Source organism: Dreissena polymorpha, chromosome 4, assembly GCF_020536995.1.
Source record: "Dreissena polymorpha isolate Duluth1 chromosome 4, UMN_Dpol_1.0, whole genome shotgun sequence".
Classification (NCBI taxonomy): domain Eukaryota; kingdom Metazoa; phylum Mollusca; class Bivalvia; order Myida; family Dreissenidae; genus Dreissena; species Dreissena polymorpha.
In genome coordinates, this window is record NC_068358.1 from 19,579,225 (window position 1) to 19,603,657 (window position 24,433).

Here is a 24,433-nt window from a genome sequence, read left to right on the forward strand (position 1 = left end):
GTATCTCGAATCAGCTTATTAAATATTCAAAAATATTCATGCGTGTCTGTTGGCGTTATGTAAAAGTCACTAAGATGAAAACTGAAACAGCTACGCCTAAAAGCGCATTAGTGCTCTATACCTATGTTTATGTTAGCGTTGTTGACACCGTGTGAACTGCTCGGGTAATAAGTAAAGCATAAACAGCAATGTTTATATACTTTTATTCCTCCATATACAAGATACGAAGATTGTTGTATATTTTGAATTTGTATATGGTGTCAAAAATCAAAAGTTTTGTACACGGAACTTTCATTATGAATTTATATTCTTGGTGTGATAGTCATTTGATATTAGAAAAAAATATTCCTTTAATATGATGGTGACTGCAAATTTTCTTTATATTAAGTTATCATTACCATTTTCATCATACTTTCTATGCTTTCAGAACTTCCAAAAAGCATGTTGTTTTTATTTTGTCTAAGTTATTTCTATGAAATAATAAGGATGATAAAAAGTGCACACAAAACTCGACCCGTGCGCTATGACACACACTTTATAAAGTTGAATGGCGTGTGTTCATTTCAAACTTGCGATTGATTTTCAAAAATGAATTGCGTGTTAAATTATGCAATAGCGAACATCTTCAGTGCCTTCAGCGCTTTGATTATGATGGTAATATCATCAAATTTTGTTATTTTGGTAGCTAACATGCAGACAGAGCATGGTATTGCATTTGAGATCAGTAAGTTGAAAGACCAGGTCACTATTACCTAAAATAGAAACAATCGTTTCCACTCAATACGTTGGCTTCGTCTAGCAGTTTTTTGTGCTGAAATTGTGTGTGTAGGTAGCTTATATGAAGACCTAGATTGCTTAAATTATGTGCTATAGATACACTTTGTTTTAAATTTTAAGTATTTTTTATTTTGTTCAGAATGATTTTTCATTCACTGACCTTTCTTTGAGTTGATTTTCTTTTTTCTAGTAGATTCAATGAAATCTTGTGTGCGAAGTTGTAATTTTATAAAAATAATTATACCCCAATAACGATTCAATTTAATATTCTGGAAACACCACGGATGTCTTTCCGTTTGTCTGTCTGTTTATGTGTGTGTCTGAATTAAGACTCAAATTTCAATGTACAAAACAAATGCAGGAATTGCTCCTTATATGAAGCTGTGTGGGGGAGATGTTTATCGTCCTACATGCCATGCAGCGTCAGGGGGTATTCTTAGCCACTAGTCACAAGTGTGACAAAATCTAATTTGATGTTGTTGTTTTAGATAAATTACGGCCTCGCTTTCTTAAAGAAAACTGAAATATCTCTTAATGTCATATAATGATTGAAAACAAAATAGAGTTTGTTATTGATACTAACATGTAATTGAGAACTTGAATTTAATACAGCCAAGACATGATTGCTATATTGTTATCTTACATAGTTGAGGTAATCAGCAAATAATTTTTCTTCAGTGTTTGCACTCACATCCTTATCCTTTTCTGACCATTTATTTATTACACAAACCTAACATGTTCCCATTAACTTTAACCCACAAGAACTTCAATTCACAACAATGACCCACTCTGCATTAATGCATGCACCAGCTTTCTGCACGATTTAACCATTTGTGTTTAGGCGTTTAAAACTGATCAGGGCAGACGACCCATACCAGAACGTCCACGCCATGGGCAACCTCCGTATCACGGGGAAAAGAACGAGGAACTTGAGAAAACCTTGCAAAAATCAGTAAAACAAGGTCAAGGTCATTTTCAGCCGGCAAGTACGCCCCCAAGACCAAAGAATACAGAGCGACAGAGGACACCGCCTGAGTGGCTCTCTAATGGCCTTGGTCCTGAACAGAAAGAAGAGGATCTAGTTGCGACTGTCGGCACGCCACTGGTAAATGCTCCATGTGGTCAGAGACCTTGTAGTTGCTGCATTCATCTTGAAGAAGGACACTTACGCATGTGAACACATTTAGTTTTAGTCCCATACTAATTTTCACATTTCTTAACTCTCTCCCGTTTTTTTGTTGTGTGTTCCTATAACTTCACTTCTCTGTATAATTTTCCAAAATTAAATATTTGTTTTACGTATTATTACATAATTTAAGCTTCTAAAACATTCACATTTATTTATGTTCAGTTGTCTGAATGTATTTTATTTATCTATGTTTTTTATTTATCTATTTCAATTTCACTTACTGTTCACCCAGTGTGTTGGTTGCACGTGTTCCCATTCACAGGCATTCAAAACCGGTTACCGTCCCTCACACCAGCCCCCCTCACCCATGACTGATCCGGCACTCAAGCAGGAACCCCTGCAAGATAATCAGCGACCCATTTACAACGACCTTGACCTGAACACAGATAGACCAAGGTCACGCCCAAGGTCACGCCCGAGGTCCAGAGGGTCTCAAGAGCAGACAAACCAGACATCCCCGCGCCGACAGAAAGCGACATTGTATGTGGATAATGAAGAAGTGTTAGCCAACCGAGAGAAGGCCAGCAAAGAACGCCAACTGGAGTATAATGAGTTTCTAAAGTCAAAGGTTGGTCTAGTGAATGGTCTATTAATCTTTATAGGACCTGTTTAGATTGTGTCCCATGTGGTAACAATAGCCAAGCACACTGCACAGCTCACATTATAGTTCCGGAGGTTGGTTTACAGGAGTGTTAGTAAAATATTAGAAATCGTATCAGGGTCTATGTACACCAGGCTTCTTTGGAAAAGATAAGTTGCTTGCATTTTTTTGCATTAAATGATACACTTTAAATGTGTAAACTTTCATGCACAACATGCACAACATGCAAGAGTGAGTTCTATAAAATAATACCAAAGCCTTGCAGCTCCTTTTTTTTTAATTCATGGTTTCTAGCAAATGTGTAAATCCATTTAAGTTTTAGTGACTTTCAAATTGTCTTAATTGTTTTACATTTAATCATTTTGTTACCTTAAATTAATACTTTTTTCACTAAATAAGTATAATTGAGTCATATCTTATCTCTCCTAAAAGCTCTGAAAATACTTGCATTTTCAGTTTTGTGAATGCTATGATTTACTCTTATTTATATTTAATCATTCTTGTGTGCATTAAGGATTTGTTTAAGCATATCTTTTTCATCCAAATGATAAAGATGCAACAACTGTCATTGGGTTGATTCATTCTACCACTTTCTTTAGTAATTAGCTCAACTGAGCTTAAGTAGGATAGAAGGGGGAGTAGAATACCTTGTTGTGCGTTATCTGTTAGTAATTAGCCAGTTCAATAACTGTTGTTACCCACCCTGAAAATTACCCCCCTTTACCGCTCTTCGCAGAGGAGGTAATTCATCAATTTCCGGTGGTTAGCAAAGAAAATTGCGCAATGGATGATTCGTCAAATCTAGGACACAAATCAACCGAGAAAAAAAGGGAATTACTGCTGTATTTGCAATAATTATCGTGGAAAACTAGTAGATGGGAAACAAGTGAGGTAACATAGATTTCCAGCCGACGAAAAAGTGAGAAAAATATGGATAAAAAGACTGTAAACTGTCAGCAGTGGCTTCGTTTTGAAGATCAACAACGATCGGCTGTGTTCAGCGGAGGTATGTGAATTCTTATTCGTTGAAATGTATTTGATTTTCAGTGATGGATATTAAAGGGACTATGACTATCAAAAAATTCTATGACGAATCTGCTTTATTATAAATTATGTAATTATAAGAAATTTAAGAACATAGCAATGTAATGTTTGTTAAGTATGTTTTGTGCTTAAAAAGTTGTGTTTGAAATAACATTCAAAATTTCTGAATCTTAATCATTTTAAAAAGGTTTTGCTAGTTAAATACTCTTAAACATCGATGCTCTTTTAAAAAAGGGGCAGGCCAAAGCGGCCCCACGTAAGATCGGCCACAGTGTGTATAAAACTGACACCAATATCAATATATTTAATAATCGTGTTATAAAAGAAAATATGTTTTAGGAGAGTATATAGAAGTTCTTATCTTTCTAACTAAAACATGCTTTTTGCTTTTGCAAGTGTTTAGAATAAATGGAACACTAGGGTAACAAAATTTATTATGTATTATGTTCCGCCGCACTGTAAGCACTATGTGTTTTCATTAAGTACTGGTATTAATCACACTTGAACTAAGAATAAGTTGACCTTCAACACATTGAAGAAATAAAGATACATTAATATTGAATGATTGAAATTCTTAGCATTAAATTAATTTTTTTTACTTATATTTTAAGGTTGAGTAAGAAAGTGTTGCAACAGAAGCATCTGCAATCCTGCAAGAAAACGAAGAGAGCCGGGATAGTGATTGCTATGAAAACACTTCCCTGAACTCCAGTTTTGTCTACGAGCATGTGTCGATTCAAATGCATGACTATATCACTAGTTCCGAGAAGGAAACATGTACTGTGACACAGACTCTACCAAAGCTGATACAAACGGAGTGGAACATGTGTGACGTGGCTACTCAGACTGATCTACACATCATTGTACCAAAAAGTTACTTGTGACACATCTACCCAGACTGATATGAATAACTGTAGTACGGAAATCTGAATTCAGTGCAACAAACCAGAATTGGTTGCTGAAGACATTGTAAGTGATGACATGTGTATGTTTTACACCGGATTGCCAAACAAGGAAGTTTTCAATGCAATATTTAGCGAACTGGATGATGCAGAGGAAAGAACCAACCGATCATGAAATGGGGATCGACTGGTTGATGAATTTTTATTAGTTCTGATGCGTTTGAGACTTGGTTTGCTTTTAGAGGACTTGGCATACAGATTCCGCATTTCAAAATCAACGTGCAGTAACATTAATAAGCAGTGGATCATGTACTTAAGTGTGAAATTGTCATCAATGATACCATGGATATCTCGCAGGGCTATAAGAGAGAATAATAGACTGCACAGAATTTTATACTCAAAATCCACAATCATTGGCTGCCAAAACATTACTCTACTCACACTACAAATCACACATGAAATGGAAGGCCTTAATTGGATTTGTCCCACTGGTGTGATAACATTTGTGTCAGATTTGTGGAGTGGTGGAATTAGTGATAAACAAATCACTATAAAAAGTGGTCTGCTGGAACTCTGCGAGGCTGGAGATGCAGTTATGGCGGACAAAGGATTTTTAATATCGGACTTGACAACACCAAGGGGGTTACACCTAATCATTCCACACATGAAATTTCAGCGCTTCAATCGCCGACAGGTGAAAGAAACAAGAAGAATCGCCAATCTTTGCATAGATGTGGAACGTGCCATGGAACGTTTGAAGAATGTCCGCATTCTTCAAGGGGTTATGCCCATCACTTTGTCAAAACAAGCATCGCATATACTCAAGATATGTGCTGCCTTGTCAAATGTACATCCTCCCTTGATACAGGATCACTAAATGTCAGAGTAATTCTGTAATACCATACACATCTGCATTCAATGACTTAAATGCTTTGAAATAGTTCATATGTTCATTAACAGTTTTTTTACTATTGTAACTTTTTTATTTGTTTGATTTAATTCTTAACCAATTTATGCCTAGTGGACTCTCCCATCCTTCTAAATTGGATCAATTTATTTCCAAAATTAGGTATGTTTAGTATTATTATGTCTATATTTAGAATATTTCTTACAGAAATTCCTTTAAGCAAACAGCGTAGATCCAGATCAGACGCCGCATCATGCGGTGTCTCATCAAAGTCTACGCTGTTTGCCAGGGCCTTTTTTCTAGACGCTAGGCATAAATGGGTTAATGTAGGTATGTTTCAAGGGATTTATTTCTGAATTGTGGGAATTCTTAAATGGACATATCAACAGTATAACAGCAAGTATTCAAAAACAAACATTAAGTCATTTGAAGAAAATATCTTGAGTAACAACACTTTTTTAATTAAATCTGAAAGAGTTCTGTTAAATGTTTTTTTTTTTCAGAAATTAAAATACAGTTTCAAGCTGTTGATATCCCCTTTAAGACAATTAAACAAAGCTTATTCAAAATAATTTGTTGTAAAATCATTAGTTTTATCAAATTATTTTAAAAATGAATTCACCCTTTACCGGGATTTTCATATATACTTATTTTTACGCATTTGTATTCCCTTAAAAAGTTTAATTAAGTTAAAGACCTTTCTTACTAGATTCAAATTTTAAAGGCTTCATTTCCAACCCTTACATACTCATGAGAGGCAAACAGTATAAAACCTGAACAGTCTGTGAGCTACTTGCAGGCTGTTCTGGTTTTATGCTGTTTGCACATAGCCATTTTAATTTCGCTTCTGAGTTGGAAAGGGTTAAAGAAGTATTCTAATCATGCTGCTGACATTTCGCAACTTTGCATTATTTGTTTGAATATTTAATGCGCTATATTTGTTTTGTTTGTTAATTTATTTGTTGTTCCTTGCATTGATAATGAATAAAGATACAAGTACCATTCTTTGTATATTTTGTGATATGGCCCAAACAAAAAGTTACGTGTTTCAGGCAATTAAAGATATCTGTGCCAAGCTGGGTTTTTTCGTTATGAGCTAAACTTCAATTATCATAAGTGCTTTTATGGAACTCTTCATTTTAAGACTAAATCTGGCAAAACCTTATCTGTTCTTTTTTAGCTCACCTGAGCGATAGCTCGGGGTGAGCTATTGTGATCACTCAGCGTCCGGCGTCCGTCCGTCCATCTGTCTGTCTGTAAACAATTTGTAAACATCTTCTTCTACTAAACCATTGAGCCAATTTCAACTAAATTTCATGTGGAGCATCCCAAGGTCATGGGACAAAAGAATTGTTAAAAAAAAATTGATCACATAACCAAGATGGCCGCCATGACCATATATGGTAAAAACCTTAAAAAATCTTCTTGTCAGAAACCGCTCATCAGATTTTCAAAAAATTTCACAGGGATGACCTTTGACGGCTCCCCTGAAAAACTTGTTCAAAGAAATTTGATTCGTCAAAAAACATGGCCGCAGAGCTCGTTGAACTTTGCATGTTTATTTGTTTTTGCCTATTTTGTGAAAACTTTCAAAAATCTTCCACATTTTTTGTCCGATCCTTTCCAAATTTGCACAGTGTCTTTATATCAATGAGGACACGAACCCTACAAAAAATGAGTATTATTGGTCCACGAAGTACAGAATTACCTCCCCTTGAATTGAGAAAATGGTGTTTATGCAATAAAGTCCAAATTTTTCATCAAATTCTTTTCAAACTTGTAAGGATTTACATGGTTCAAACAAGGGAAACAACTACGGTTTATGCATGTTCTTTTTATTACAGATTGCCAGTGCTAGGACACCTTTTTCCATTTGATCATTCTTAAGTATTGGTCTTGTAATGCTGCTACTGCTTCTGCTACTGCTACTGCTACTACTACTACTACTACTACTACTACTACTACTACTACTACTACTACTACTACTACTACTACTACACTACTACTACTACTACACTACGACTACGACTACTACTACTACTACTACTACTACTACTACTACTACTACTACTACTACTACTACTACTACTACTACTACTAGTACTACTACTACTAGTACTACTACTACTACCACCACCACCACCACCACCACCACCACCACCACCACCACCACCAACACCACCACCATTACTACTTCTACTACTACTGCCACTACTACTACTACTTTTACCACTACTACTACTACTACTACTACTACTACTACTACTACTACTACTACTACTACTACTACTACTACTACTACTACTACTACTACTACTACTACTACTACTACACCACCACCACCACCACCACCACCACCACCACCACCACCACCATTCACAGTGACAAAAAACGTATTCACACAATAGCCCATATAGGGGGGCATGCATGTTTTACAAACAGCCCTTGTTTCTATGGGATTTTAACCACAACTGTTCATGTTTATCTCCGACACATATTTTTAGGTCACCTGTCATGAAGTGACACGGTAAGCTTATGTGATCGTGTGATGTCCGGCGTCCGTTGTGTGTGTGTGCGTGCGTCCGTCCGTCAACAATTTGTTTGTGTAGACAGTAGAGGTCACAGTTTGCATCCAATCTTGATGAAATTTGGTCAAAATGTTTATCTTGATAAAATCCGGTTTGGGATTGTATTTGGGTCATCTGGGGTCAAAAACAAGGTCACTAGGTCAAATAATAGAACAACCTTCTGTAGACAATAGAGGTCACAGTTTTCATCCAATCTTTATGAAATTTGGTCAGAATGTTTATCTTGATGAAATCTGGGTTGGGATTTTATTTGGGTCATCTGGGGTCAAAAACTAGGTCACTAGGTCAAATAATAGAAAAACCTTGTGTAGACATTAGAGATCACAGTTTTCATCCAACCTTTATGAAATTTGGTCAGAATTCTTGATGAAATCTGGGTGGGATTGTATTTGGGTCATCTGGGGTAAAAATCTGGGTCAAATAAATAGAAAAACCTTGTGTTGACAATGGAGGTCACAGTTTTCATCTAATATTTATGAACTGTGGTCAGAATGTTTATCTTGATGAAATCTGGATTGGGATTGTATTTGGGTCATCTAGAGTCAGGAACTAGGTCACTAGGTCAAATCATAGAAAAATATTGTGTAGACAATAGAGGTCATAGTTTTCATTTGATCTTAATGAGTCAGGTGAGCGATTCAGGGCCATCATGGCCCTCTTGTTTTTGAGCATTGCCTGTAACACATGCTTGTTTATATTTGGCCATCTGTGTATGCTATCAAGTTACAACCTTATGATATTAAGATGAATGTTGTATTCACACAAAATAAAAACACAAATTAGGACATATCAATTTTTATTACCAGCATTAAAAAAAAACAAACAAAACATTATGTGTTGAAAACATACATAGAAGTCAAAATATATTTAATAAATGGACCTCAATATATTCAAATGACATATTATGAATGACCAATGATTGTCTAATTTACCGTTTTTTATGATTTTATCAAATTGAACTCTTATATTACACAAGCAATATAAATTCAATGAATGAATCAATCCATGATTCACACAGTTTGAAGATTCCATTTACACAAGTTCCTTTCCTCGTTTAATGCGCCCCGTAAAGAATTCTGGAACAACATACTGTTCGTAAAACAAATTCAAGTTTGATAACATTTCTTTCCAGAAACTTGCATCAAAGGGAATTCTTTTGACATAATGTCCTTTCAATGTCCATATGAAGAAGTCACACCAATGTCGTCCAGTCAGTGCCATCTGACCTTGGATTTGGTAATAGAAAGAATGTGTCTTTTTTAATGAAATTTTTCCTTTGAGCATGGTACAACAAAAGGATTTGTCTTGACAGGCCTCATAAACAGTAGCATTCCTATGTTTGTATGGACATTTAATTTCCAAAACACCACTCCTGTCCTTGCACTTTAATTTCACAACAGTCCACTAAACCATCAGAACTTGTCCCTAAATGTGGGTGATCTACATTGATAACAAGTCCAGACCCAAAAACCTTCAATCCAGGATGTGATGTCTGAATGATATTCTGGTAAACTCGACGTGCTGCTGCTTCATGGTTCCTCCCCCACCTTGTAGCTTCAGTATCAAATGAATAATAGTTCATGATGTTTGTTATGATACTATCAGGTTTTGTAGCCACTTTCTTCTTACATACAGTCCCAAACATAGAACTTGTAATGCGCCCTATCCTAGCTTCCATCCATGTGTTGTTCTTGCTTTGACCTTTTGTCATTTTTTCTATTCGTACACAGTCCTCGCTTGTTATATGAAATGATGACATATGGTTTCGGAACGCTTCTTTACAGACTGGGTTCTCTATGTTTACACTGTCACGATACATAAATGGAACTGTATGCAAATTTGGGACTCTTAAATCCTCTGCTTGTTGCACAATTTCTTTTCCAGTCTCCATACTTAACAGCAATGCTGCATTTAAGGTGCACAGCTCTTTTATTTAAGACACAGTGATTGAAGATTCAGCGGTTTTACATGGTCCATTGTACATGTATTCAGTTGTTGCTTGTGTTTAGGTTCCCGTTCAGTAGTATTTTCCTCATATTTTATTTTTTTGAAAGTAATGTAATACCAAATAGTTATACAAGTTCTCTTTACGAAAATTTGGAACTTTATCTATATTCCCATCCATGCAGCACCCCTTTATATCCGACGGCGTGGGTAATTTCTCTCCAAACGGCGTTGTAAACAAATTACATTAACGAATATCATGATCTACGTTGTCCGAGATTTCAATCTCTTTTAGCATCCGCTTTTCTAATTTCAAGAGCCCCCTGGCTCTTTTGATCAATTCAGGTTGATTTCCTGATACATTTTCGCCTCGATCTTTGAGATATAATCTTAATTCACGCACTGATAACCGCTCAAAAACTATGTCACATTCTACTTCATTGTTCGCCGCCATTTTGGATTTCTTTGCTAACCGGAAGTTGAATCAATTAAAGAACGACAACTCTTCAGGGGAGGTTAATCACTTATTGAACTAGGCAATTGCATGCATATGTCCGTGATTTGACTTCTTTCAACAACTTCTCTCCCTTAAAGGCTTAGCAGATTTTAATAAAACTTAACAGGAATAATGTTTGGGTTAACCCCTAAAAGTTGTTTAAGTTGTTCCAGATCACTGCTTATGTGGGTTAAACAATGAAAACTGAATGAGAAATCTAAATCTCATTAAAAAGTGTCTGTGAGATTTAGTTCAAAATTAATAATACTTTTTTGTTTGGACACTGCGATCGATTTTTATAAAATTGTTTCCTTATTATAAGCTTTCTATATTATACCATTTGTTTGGAGCTACGATGGGCATATGACTTGTATGTTAAATTAATTCTTTGAAATAATTGATTAGCAAATACAAGAAGAATTTAAATGTAAAGATTAGATTTTATGTGACAAAACATAACTTTAGTCAGCTGAAAACTGAATCTCAAAAAAGCAATATTTCCTTTTTTAATAACAGAAGCCGAAGCCAACACAAATCAGTTACTAAATAACAGAAAATTGAAATGCAATATACCCTGATTTGAGAAAGACAGAATTAACATATCAAAACAGCACACTTGCTAATCAGGGATGACACTTTCCATTAACTGGGTTTTCATCAAGAACAGTCTTCCTTTAAACAAAAAATACAATAAAAGCTGAAAGTGTGGCCCCTGATTAGGCTGTGTGGACTGCACAGTTTAATCTGGACAACACTCTATGCGCATGCATTTAAACCCCTTTTCATAGAGCGCGACTCATTTTGATTTCAGAACGAGGAGCGTCGTCGACAGGAAGAGGCACGTCACAACACGGGAAAGCCAGCGGAGGTCGTGCGTAACCCGTACTACAGCTCAGATGACTATGAGACATGGCGTAGAAAGGAGCAGCAGAAGCTGGGAGATGAATACAAGGAGTTCCTGAAAGAAGTAGGTCTTCACGTGTGTTTTTATACAGAAATCGCCTCCTTTTCTGTATCTTTAAGTAGTCTTTATTCAACCCTTTGCATGCTGGGAAATTTGTTGTCTGCAAAAATGTCGTCTGCTGAATTTCTAAAATTAGCATTTTCTTCGATTTTTTCAAAGAATACTATTAGAATAGCCAACCGTTTGGATCCTGATGAGACGCCAGAATCTGTGGCGTCTCATCTGGATCCAAACTGTTTGCAAAGGCCTTCAAAACTCGGTTCAAGCACTGAAAGAGTTAAGTAGTCTTTTAGCTCTATCAATTTATGCAGCTGTTTTGTATATGGGCAAAAATGTCAAACATAGTGCCCTTAACGTTTACTTAAATAATTACTTTTACTTGGTTGCTAGGCCACAACAAATTGATGATGTGTTCTACGGATTTTAGCCAACCAGAAATTGAGCGAGCGAAATAAAGATAAATTTACTTTTATTCCATTTTTTAAAAATCGCAGGCGAGCGAAAAGCGAAAAATAAAACAAAAACAAATATTGCTGATATTAATTGATACTATATTTTAACAAAGCACATATATTGGTATAATTTGAGTGCAAAATAGACTAGTATATATTCTTGTTTAATGACAATAGTACTTTTATATATATTTATAGCAATAGCAGTACAACAATAATGTTTTAATCAAATCATTTAAACAAGCAAATTTGTTGAATTGAAATCCCTCTCCAATATAATTCTGGACACAAACGTTTTCTGGACGGATGGACAACGACAACGTGCATCATCCTCTTATCAATATATATACTCATACCAAGTTTTAATAAAATCCGTCAAAGCACGTCCAAGATATGGCTCCGGACAGACAAAAAGCATTTTTCAAGATACAAAGGGCCATAACTCCGTTATTATCCAATGGTGTACAATGCCATTTGGCGTGAATCATCCTCTTATCTATATATATACTCATACCAAGTTTCATTGAAATCTGCCAAAGCTCTTTCAAGATATGGCTCCGGGCATAAAAATGAATTATTACAGGATACAAAGGGCCATAACTCTGTCATTAACAGATGGTGTACAATACCATTAGGCGTGCATCATCCTCTTATCAATATATACAGTCATACCAAGTTTCAATGAAATCCGCCAAAGCTCTTTCAAGATATGGTTCCGGGCATAAAAATAAATTATTTCAGGATACAAAGGGCCATAACTCCATCATTAACAGATGGTGTACAATGCCATTAGGTATGTATCATCCTCTTATCCATATATATACTCATACCAAGTTTCAATGAAATCCGCCAAAGCACTTTCAAGATATGGCTCCGGACACAAAAAAGCATTATTTCAGGATACAAAGGGCCATAACTCCGTTCTTAGCAGATGGTAGACAATGCCATTTGGCGTGCATCATCCTCTTATCCACATATATACTCATACCACGTTTCAATGAAATCCGCCAAAGCATTTCCAAGATATGGCTCTGGACACAAAAGTGCCGGTCAGAAGGACGGAGACAGATGGACAACGCCAAAAACAATATCCGCCTATGGCGGGGGATAAAAAACAACATACTTTTCCAAGAAACATGCAATCGCGAACGACTATAATCAGCTTAAATCTTAAGGCAAAACAAATAAAATCTGTAGAAGTAGCAGTAAAACTGGTAAAAAATAAACACTTATATTCTTAAAATTAAAGCATTTGCTGTTTTATCCAATCCATGATTTTTCATTTTCAATCACAACATGTCAACACTTATACATCAATAGTCATCATATGAACATAATTTTGCTTTGGTGTCATTTTCACACCAACAACAAAGTAGGAATGGTTGAATGCCTGAATGAGTTCACTTGACTTTTTGCTTTTTTACAAACTTCTTTGTGCCCCAAGTTTTTGCCTCTTTTCCAGAAAGTCGACAAGACACACAAATTGGTCTGACTATGGAGTATTTTAAATACAAATTTGCAACATTTGCATCGTTGTCATAAAAAAAACTGTCAGGAGTTCCACAGTGGATGCATCCCGATGCAGATGCTGCTGAGAGGAACAAAGCACGGAAATCATCAGTAATGTGATGATTGATTGCAACTGGCGGAAAAATTACGTTTCCATTAACATATTTCGCGGACACAACGAGGCAGACGGACGCCGCCATTCTTTTACCATAAACCAATCAATATCGGAAAAGGTTATAACAGTCTATATCGTAAAATACGTAGGCTTAATTAAACTAAATCATTGAACGAATATGTGCGGAGCAAAAATTGTTGCTGCGGGCGCAAAATAAAAATTAAAATATTTTTATTTCGTTTTGCGATTTTTATGTGCTGAAAATCCATCGAACATTTAATCAATTTGTTGTGGCCCTAGTATATATTTTTTTTATCTTTCAAATAGTTTGACTTCTTCATCTATGCTAGAAGTGCAGAATCCTCTGAACATAAGATATGCGGTCTGAGTTCATAATAGTCCTCTCTTCTATCCCATAGAAAGTATTAAAAGAGTTGTAGATATAGTTCTCACATTATTGCAGTTATTTGTGAATGACCAAGACTATGCAGATGTAGCCCTGATAAAGACATGAATCTAGTCATTAAATGCTGTTCACATTTTGAACAACCTGGTTATGCCATTAAAATCATTATAACTATTATACTTTTTATACGCCCGTCTATGACGGGACGTATTATGGTATACCCCGCGTCTGTCCGTCCGTCCGTCCGTCTGTCCGTCCGTCCGTCTGTTAATGTCGTACGCTACGTCAAATATCCTTTGACAGATTTTCTTCAAATTTTAACACAATCTTAATATTGATAAACCCTGATCCCCTTTCGTTTTTGACGGAATTCTGAATTGTCGTTCCAGAGTTATGGGACTTTGTTCGTCAAAATTTCGTGATTTCATTGAATGTCCTACTGTAGCTCAAATATCCTTCGATGGATTTTTTTCAAATTTCAACACAATCTTAATATTGATAAACCCTGATCCCCTTTCGTTTTTGACGGAATTCTGAATTGTCGTTCCAGAGTTATGGGACTTTGTTCGTCAAAATTTCGGGATTTCATTGAATGTCCTACTGTAGCTCAAATATCCTTCGATGGTTTTTTTCAAATTTCAACACAATCTTAATATTGATAAACCCTGATCCCCTTTCGTTTTTGACGGAATTCTGAATTGTCGTTCCAGAGTTATGGGACTTTGTTCGTCAAAAATTGAACAAGGTGAGCTTTTTTCTATTCCGATTGTACACTACCACTTACCCATCTACATTTCTCTTTTATTATTGGTCAAAATATCTATAACAGGTTTACTTCAACTCCATATCCTCTAAAGAAATGCATACATATACTCAAAAAAAGATATGGTATGAATGTCAAGGAGACGGCGCTCCATGCTCATGTACTTATAAAATAAACCATGTATTCAAATACAAATAAACTGAAGTAAAAAAATTATTCAAAGGGTTATTTATTACCTTACTACTTCATTGGCGAACGACGGGCGTATCATGCGCTCATGGCGCAGCTCCTCAGTTATAACATACAGGTCTAGAGAAATCGAGAAGAAGCGTAGCCCTACACCTAAGTCTCTCTTTTCATAGCATGCTTTGAATTTTTCAGTTTCTTATAATATTTGTTGCATACATCCGTGTAGTTTGCATTCTTTGACCATATAATTCTTAGTATAAACCATATTGTTTTCAGACCAGCTGTGGATAAGGTTTTGTAAAGTGATGCTGATATTTCTATACAGCAACATGAGCCATATATAGACGTATATGTCATTAATATGTTTTATGCCAAATACATCTGCTGATGCCGGAGGCATATAGTGATCGATAAGTCAGTCTTCTTTACGCCATCTTTGGTAATATTAAAATTACATGCTTTATATAAATCAATAATACTTCCTTCAAAGCTGTGATACTTGCATGGAACAATATGAACACACAGACAACAACAGACCTCATTTGGACCTTTGTATAAACCTACTTTTGGATTCTGATTTATTCAGAAGGTCCAAAATCTTGGTTAAATAAAATTGCATGGATGATATACTAGTATTTGAACACTGACATTACAACCAGAACATGTGACCTCATTTGGAGCTTTACTATGACCTACTTTTGGACATAAAATACAAAGTTTAAAATTCCATTTTAACCAAAATGACTTGTTTTGTTGTATATCATTACTGCTTGCTACAAAGCTTTGATTCTTCCATGGATGTTATCTCATCCACTCACATCTCCTGACATCATTTTGACCTTGACATTAACTTTTTTTTATAAGACTTACTGAAATGGGTCAATTATTACATACTGACAAGACTTCAACCAGACGCTATATTTTTGTTAATGGTTGTATTTTTGCCCGATGTTACTTTAAGCCTGTGGCAATGATGTTTGTAGAAGTTTCAGCCTCGTGGTGAGGTTGGGTTTCCAATTGGACAATATAGGTATGAACCTAGAAGGCTCATGATGGAAAAGGAACGGAATGAAGAATGGAACCGGATTGCTGAGAATAATGCCAGTGTAATGGCTCATTCAATTTGCCCAATGTCCATCTTGACATTTATCCTTCCAGCACTAGCATTTTCTAGGTTTAGGATTCTAGCACTTGGTTTCGATTAGTGACACATCTTTGTTTGATATTGTTAGCTTGAAGAAATAAGTCTCTAGCTTTCAGGGATAAAAGCTGTGTTTGACTAACTCAATATTGCAGTATGGTTTATGGTTTTGCAGCTTCTGTAGTTAGATGGTTTTGTCTATATTTAACACAAATTTGCAGCAACAAAATCTAGTTTATTGTTGCATGAACACTAAAAAGTGAACATTCCAAATTAGTGCAAGGTTCTAATTATTTCTAACAATTAGTCAGTATACACTTTACTTATTGAGACTAGGTATTTATTAGCTAAAGGGTCTTTTACTTATTGAGACTAGGTATTTATTAGCCAAAAGGTCTGCAATCTCTATATATTGAACCTCTAAATCCATTATTGGTCATTAAATTATGCCATTAAAATCTTTTGCACAACCAATCCTTTCAAATCAGGTTTCAGTAATAAAAAAAATGTGTTTTTCATTAATGTTTACTCTTTTTTATGAATAAGTTCAAATAGTAGGTCTAGGGAGCTTTGTGTCTGCAGTGCTTTTAACCTTTGCATGCTGGGAAATTTGTCGTCTGCTAAAATGTTGTCTGCTGAATTTCTAAAATTAGCATTTTCTTCGATTTTTTTCAATGAATACTATCAGAATAGTAAACAGTTTGGATCCAGATGAGACGCCACGTTCTGTGGTGTCTCATCTGGATCCAAACTGTTTGCAAATGCCTTCAAAATTCGGCTCCAGCAATGAAAGAGTTAACATTCTAGAAAAGACATGAATAGATCGAGAAAGACTCTTTTGGCTTCAATGAAATGTTAAAGTTATAGTTGTTGAAAATATTGTGTTGCATAATGGAATGCACATTAATACTACCAACAATGCTTTTTTAACACTGTTTGAGCATGCGTGTTTGCTGTTTTCTTTCACCCAGCAATATGCGCCCCCGGGAACGCAGGGTTTGCCCCTGGGTCAGTACAAATATGAACCCAAGCGCTTAGCCATGGAGCAGGAGAGGAATAAGGAATATAATGAATTGTTGAAGAAGGTAGCACTTAGCTGTCTAGAGCTACTAACTGTGTGTGGTGTTAACTTAGTCCCATGGTTTTCAAAACTTAGTCGCATGTCTAGGCCTGTAAAATGATTTGGTTTGCTGTTATCACTAGGTCAATGTTTTGCCATTTTGATTTTGATTTCTGTGATCTTTAGAAATTACACCTCATTTTTAGAAGGTCAAAAGAGCTTTTTTATTAAGAATCATGTGTGTATTTCAAAAAGGAATTTTGAAAAAATCATATGCAAGCTAACATTTCTTTCCTTAAAATAATAAGAAATATACATTATTTATTTGTTTCTGTGGCTTAATTTATGAATATAAAAGTACTTACCACAAGGCAGTAAGACATTTTTCCCACAAAGCAGATGCAATTTGAATGTCAGTTATGGTTATACATTTAATTCATGTTGCGTACTGAAAGGAAAACATTTTTAGCAAGCACATAAGTGGCAATTTCGTTTAAATATTGTTTATATTCAAATTATGAAGGTATAAGCCTCAATTTAATTCCGTGTTGTGTGTTTCCATAGCAACCCAAACATAAATCACCCCGAGATATTGATGGCCCTGTGGAAGGTCTCCAGGGTCTAAATATTGATGTCACATACCACCAGAAGAAAAAAACATGGCTTGAAATGCAAAGAAATCGTGATTATAATGCGCATTTAAAGAAGGTAACACTTTTACCTGCCAGGAATACATGTTGCTAACAGAAGCCTGTTATGAAAGCCTGCTTTCACCCAATACTTCACTTGTACCCATAGGTTGTGGCGCACTAAAGTTCACGTTACCATAGTAACACTGCTTCCAGCCTTTCTCACTCACTGTCCCCCACCTTATTGTACATATACTAATGGAGATAACTGGTGTTAACCTGATGAACTGACAAATCCACAACCAGCCCATGGCCCATGAGAAAACAATCTTAATATTTCACAACTTTTATCCGATTCACCATTACTCTTGTTGTTGAACAAGGTTAAGTGTAAGTTGTTGTATTTCCTCACACACTGCGATACTGACTTCCTGTCTTTAAATGGCCGGCCTTGTGCACCTGGGAGCCTTTTACAAATAGCATCATTGATTTTCATTTGCTTTTATCTGTTCAATCTTTGTTCCCACTTTACTCTTTCTTTATGTTTTTCTGTTTTTGATCTTTCTCGAATTCTTTTCCAACAAATGCCTTTGAAATGTGTGTTTGCATACAGTAAATGTGAAATCTATTGTTTTTTGTTGGAATTGGCTTTTGTTACCACCAATCTTGCATTGTCACATCATATCATCATCATCTCACAAAGTGATTGGGGATCAATGATGCTGACAGGGGTTAAAAGGGAATGTAAGCTTAAAATTGTAAACACAATTTTCCATAATTAACAGATTCTTTCTTTACAGAAGGCCTGCATATCTGAAGGACATCCAAGGTTATCCATATCAAGGGAATGTCTTGATACATTTCTTTTACAAGTCATAATTTTGTTATCTTTAGACTGAGGAGAAGAGGTCTTTGATCAAAAGGCCTGATGACCCTCTAGGCCCTCCAAAAACAACGTATGAAGCCTCCTATGCGGGCAAGAATCCCCCACCCAGCCCCAATAAGAAGTACCACCACAAACCCCCAAGCCCTTACCGGTCTAGAGAAGATGCAGCTGACTACTCGCCCTTGCACCGACTCCCTCCCTCCCCTCTGCAAGGTCAGTCCAGAGCTCGTTCCCTGCCTCCACTGGGACCCCCTCCTCTACAGCAGCGGGAGGTTCAATTCAGCCCGCCCCAGCAGTACTACCAGGACCATCTCCCCCCTCCCCCTGGGGCTCAGAACATGCCCATGCCGGGGGGGTCACATGGGTCCGTACCAGAACAATGACGAGGATGAAGTAGGCCAATACCAGCCCAAGATGGGTAACCTAGAGGAGGCAGACCCTCACAGGTTCCACCAGTCCATGACGGCTGCCTATCCCAAGGCCAGCTCAGCCCCTCCAGGGTCCCTGCCTGCAACGCCCAGTAAGCTGTCGCTACCCCCTGGGTCAGTACGATGACATGAGACCCTTCATTGAGAAGCAGAGAAATAGAGAGTACAATAGTCTCAAGGACAAGGTACAGCCATTGTAAACTGGACAAACATTTGAGTGACTTCACCTGGCTTGGTTCTTTCATCAAACTTTCTTCCTCTTTTTTTTTTAAATTAAATCTATGGTTGTTACATTGGAACATAGTTATTGATTGAATGAATTAAAATATGTTTAACATGAATGGATTTTTTTGGTTTGACTGCATTCTGTCTAAATTACGATGCATTCTGGATTTTCCTTCTATCTGTCCTCTGTTTACCAAGTTCTGGGCACCACTAATGCTTGCTGAGCCATACACCCACTAGGCAAGGTGATATCTGATCCGTTATCCTTGCCTTCAGATTGGCCCTAGCCCACGCAGGCTTGCTAAAACTCCAATGGAAACAGCTACGTCTCTAAATGTTGGCCAATATGAAACGATGAAACCAAAATTTGAGGCTCAGCGCAACCAAGAGTATCAGGAATATCTGAAGACGGTAAATGATTGCAATGGACACTTCTGCACTTGCACCTGGGATTTCTTCAGCTTTGTATTAGAGTGAGAAATGAATAATCCACCAGTTGAATTGTTAAACCTTTATAAATAAAAACGTGTGCCGTTGGTAACTAAATTACTGCTTTTTGTATGTTAGCTTCCCCCTGTTAAGAAAACAGGAGTGATTCCACGTTCCACGGCTGTCACTCTACCCGTGGGTCAATATGAACAAGTGAAGAACCTTATTGAAAAACAAAGGAATCAGGAATATAACGAACTCGTGCATAATGGAAAAATTGGGAAGGTACGAATGCATAATGGTTCTTAATAAGAGCCCTGTAAACCTTTGCATCATTGTTTCTCAAGCCATTTTGTGATGTCATCGTCATGGTCATCTGACAATTGTGTGTTTTTTGTTTGTTGCTGCAGCTTTGTCTTGTTTTAGTTGTTTGCCTTTGTTGATGTCTGATTTAATTCTGTAACTTGTCAATAAAGTTGTACCCCTTTTGTTTTGTGTACCTGCTTCTTATGAACTTACTTCATTGATGTTCTAGTTCAGCTGTGATCTCTATTCAAGTTAGAATCTATTTATATTGCTACTTGTTAAACAAACATTCACATTATCATTCATAAGAGCATTGTATCGTGAAATTGATTTGAACTCAATACCTGTACATAAATCATATTATCAATTACTATGGAATAAAAAATTGTATTGAATAAATTTGAATTTGAGTTATGTTATATTATATACTTTACCTTACGATTACCATTAATTTTTTAACTGAAATTGCAGAGCTTCAACTATTGGTAAAACAACCAACTTTTAATGAATGTATACCAGTTACTCATAAAATGTATTAATATGGGAGATTAATTGTGTTTGACAAGGGTACGCTGGGCATTTCAGCGTACATTCCGTGAGAAAGTCCCCACACCCCCTTCAATGCAGGGCCTGCCCCTGGGGCAGTATATGTATGAGCCCTTGCATAAAGCCATGGAGACCCAGAGAAATAGGGAATATAATGAGTTCATACAGAAGGTACGCATCACCCACTTGCACAGGCTGCACGTTCCATGTGGGCAGAGGGCAGTCTTGCATTATTTTGGTGGTTGATGGTTGTATTCTTTTCATTTGTAGATTTCTAGAAATGTGGCAGGTGATCCCTTACTCAGAATATTTGTTGGTGTATTGATGTAGTTATGAGACAGTTGCTTTTCTTGATCTTAAGTGTCTTTTTAATTGATTTTGACTCATGTTTCATCTGTTGTGTATTTAAAATTGTGCATTAAGAAATGTGGAAAGTCAAAATGTTGAAAATGTCGTTAGCTTCTGTGCAAGAACCATATAATCAGCTGATCAAGAAGTTTTTTCCCATTTTTTGGCATATATTAAATTTATAAATAGTATTGATAATGGCTATGTTGTTAACTTGGCACACTTGATTTATATAATGTGGAATTTTTTCTAGGTGATATTTAAAGGGATCTTTTCACGCTTTGGTAAATTGACAAAATTGAAAAAAGTTGTTTCAGATTCGTAAGTTTTCGTTTAAGTTATGATATTTGTGAGGAAACAGTAATACTGAACATTAACCATGCTCTAATATAGCCTTTATATGCATCTTTTGACGATTTTAAAACCTAAAAATTATAAAGCGTTGCAACGCGAAACGATTGAATAATTTGGAGAGTTCTGTTTTTGTCGTTAAATTTTGTGAAACTATGAAGATTGCTTATATAAGGTATAAAATACGTCATGAATGTGTACTCTGCGGAATAGCTCAGTAGGCTAAAGCGTCTTTACTTCAGGACTCTGGCAGGACTCCAGGGGTCACTGGTTCAAAACCTGCTCCGGGCAATGTTCTTTTCCTTTTTTTAATTTTTTTCTTGATTTTTTACTGGAGCTTTTATGATCCAATGTTTACATTTATCAATATAAAGCATTTAATGAATAAGTTAAAAAAATGCCAAAATCTGTGAAAAGGCCCCTTTAAGTTACAGACATAGGATTGTATGTAAAATACACACCGTTTTGTATTTGTATATGATTTGCAAATATATATTTAAAAAAACTTTCTTGTGCTAATTTTATTGCTTCATGGTTGATTGCTTTAAAATATTGTATCAGATTGTTTTATTTCTGGCGCCTTTCTTTGGATATACTTTCAGGACACTCTGTTCCCTTCAAACATTCAATCTTTTATATCTTTATCATCTGCGTCCTGTTGAGTAAGACTGTTTGGTGTGGCATATGATGTTTGTTTTATATTTGTTGTGTGTGGGCTAATGGTTCTTTACAAAGAGCAAGAACTACAATTGTGCCAGACCCTTTGTCACCATTCTTTAGAAATCTGATTCTGCCAATTGGCTTATATGAGTTTACAGACATTTATTGTCCCCTACTGGTTTCACCGGAGGGGACTTATGGTTTGCGCTTTGTGAGTCTGTCTGTCTGTCTGTCTGTCTGTCTGTCTGTCTGTCTGTCTGTCACACTTTTCTGGATCCTGCGATAATTTTAAAAGTTCTTCATATTTTTTCATGAAACTTGAAACATGGATAGATGGCAATATGGAGATTATGCACGTCTTTTCATTTTGTTCTTATGTCAAGAATTCTGGTTGCTATGGCAACAAATATAAAAAAATATATATATATATGTATAAAATACTGACAATGGTGGAGTTTCACCGGAAGGGGAACAAATTGCTTGGCAATCTCTTGTTTTTTTTATTTTCCAAGCTCCATATATTGGGAGAGTAATATGTAAATTATGAAGTATAATTGAACTACATCAAAATATATTTAAATTATCAATTATCAAAGTGTGAACTTGTTGATTTAGTAAAGATTGCCTCATCATGATACATGCTTTTGTATTAGAATTTTTTTGGATGTCACATTAAGAAGAAACTTTATGGAATCCACATTTTCATGTCACATGGTAGATCTGGTATATTTGCACTTTTTTTGTCAGACAAATTTAGTGTTATACAGAATGCCTTCAATATTTGGACTGTCTTTTTTATTGAAACCCCTTCTTTACTCTCTTTCCCTTCATGAGTCTTTATTCCGTTCCCATAGAAATATGGTGGCAACGCTGCAACCCAACGCACAACTCGCAGTGAACCAGCAGGTGATACTCCTGGTGCTTCATTTTACTATGGTAACGATGGAGTTGCTGCAGAGAAGAGGAAAAATTTGGAGGAAGAGCGTAAAAATGATTACAATCAGCTTGTGCGGGAGGTAACGCTACGCACCGTGTGATAGGGCAGGGGTTGATTCATGTTTGTGAAGGCCATATGGGTGCAGCGGCTAGAATGAACATAGTTCTCCTTCATGTAGCTGAGTCGCTTGTTATTTTCTTAGGTTCAACAGGCTGTGCACTTTTCAGTAAAATTCTGTTTTAACTGACATGTTTATGGTTCATCTAAACTTTGCAGTGACATCCTTTTGTTCGGAATTACTACCTTATTTCCCACTTTAAAGTTTTTCTCTGCAGTATGGTTATGTTGTTTTTTTTAATAGTTTCACAGAAAATATTTAAACTACATAATGTAAGTTTATGCATCTTTTGTGCAAATTGTAATTAAAAATCAGAATGTATATTAATTTTCATCTACCAGTAATAATTTTAATGAATCACAAAATAGAAGTGGGACAATAGATTTGTTCTGCACAAACATGCTTGATAGTTTGTAAAACAAACACCATGCTTGCCACACTTCCATCGTCATTGACTCAAGGTATGCTGTGCCTTGTATTGACAGATGGAACCTCCACCATCTAAATCATATAATATCCCAGCGGACACTGAGTCAGGCTTACCGATTGGCCAACAGCATCATGAGGCCTGGAGAAAGTTCCTTCGAGAACAGAGAAATAGGGAATATAACCAACTAGTTGATGTGGTAATCTATGATTGCTTCATTATTGGCCCCTTTATGTAGGCACCTGTTTTGTGTTGGTTTTGCTGTTGGCGCAATATGAAATTAAAGTAACATTACTACTCAAAATCAACGAAAATTTCGTACACTATTTTGTAAAATAAAGCTAAACAATTAAAAATCATTGTTCCTTATATCAATTGCCGAAATTTCAACACCAGATGTGGTCGGGTAAAATAGATGTTTGTGGATACAAAATGCTCGTTTTTATTATGGTTTTAAAATGGTACCATTTTAGTGTTCGTGTTTCGTATGAATAGATATATTCGCAGGAAATTAGCATGGAATTTATTGTGGGCACAAATAAATAAAAACAAGCATTTTGTTTCTACAAAAATCTATGTAATCATACCACATCTAGCGTTGAAATTGTGGCTATTGCTATAAGGAACACTGATTGTTTAGGTATAAACTTTATTTCACGAAATACTTTACGAAATTTTCGTTGATTTTAAGCGTTATAGAAACTTTAACTTCTAACTTGGCTCTAACATGTTCTCTGTGTGAATTGGTATATGTGGCTGGTTTGCTGTGTATCTGTGCTTGTTGATTAAACGTTCTGTTTTCTTTCAATTCCAAATATTGAATGGTTGAATGATGTGATAGATCAGATAACAGATAGGAAAGATTAGATTTCAGTGAAATTTTGTTTGGCTATTTGTTTGTGTGATGCGCTCTGCCTTGTTTTCCACATGCAGGTTGGGGTAGTTTTTCAGCAGCAAGAGGAATGTGGATGGGGGCACAGTAATTAAGGAAAGGCTTGATCTTGAGTTGTATTCACCATCAACTGGAAAGTTGGTCTTATAATTTTATTATGTTAATTAGACTGTTTCAAAGAATATTTATGTATAGTTGTTATTT

General features: G+C 36.0%; 2 protein-coding genes across 5 annotated transcripts in view; both read left to right on the forward strand.

The window, feature by feature from the left end:
- LOC127876240 (serine/arginine repetitive matrix protein 1-like) overlaps window positions 1–24,433 on the forward strand; it is an 84,892-nt gene that overhangs the window by 46,091 nt on the left and 14,368 nt on the right. For 3 of the 4 annotated variants that reach the window (XM_052421307.1, XM_052421308.1, XM_052421309.1), the window contains exons 12-15: window positions 1,619–1,882; window positions 2,229–2,534; window positions 11,260–11,415; window positions 17,612–17,755. In XM_052421307.1, coding sequence (XP_052277267.1) covers window positions 1,619–1,882; window positions 2,229–2,534; window positions 11,260–11,415; window positions 17,612–17,755 — 870 coding nt within the window. Of the gene's footprint in view, window positions 1–1,618; window positions 1,883–2,228; window positions 2,535–11,259; window positions 11,416–17,611; window positions 17,756–18,570; window positions 18,961–24,433 lie in introns of those variants that run through there. The other variant, XM_052421310.1, reaches the window with a different exon arrangement.
- LOC127876243 (uncharacterized) lies at window positions 19,103–20,315 on the forward strand. The gene is made up of 3 exons (XM_052421314.1): window positions 19,103–19,175; window positions 19,492–19,626; window positions 19,783–20,315. The coding sequence occupies exons 1-3, from the start codon at window positions 19,119–19,121 to the stop codon at window positions 19,951–19,953; spliced, it is 363 nt and encodes a 120-aa protein (XP_052277274.1). The 5' UTR covers window positions 19,103–19,118; the 3' UTR covers window positions 19,954–20,315.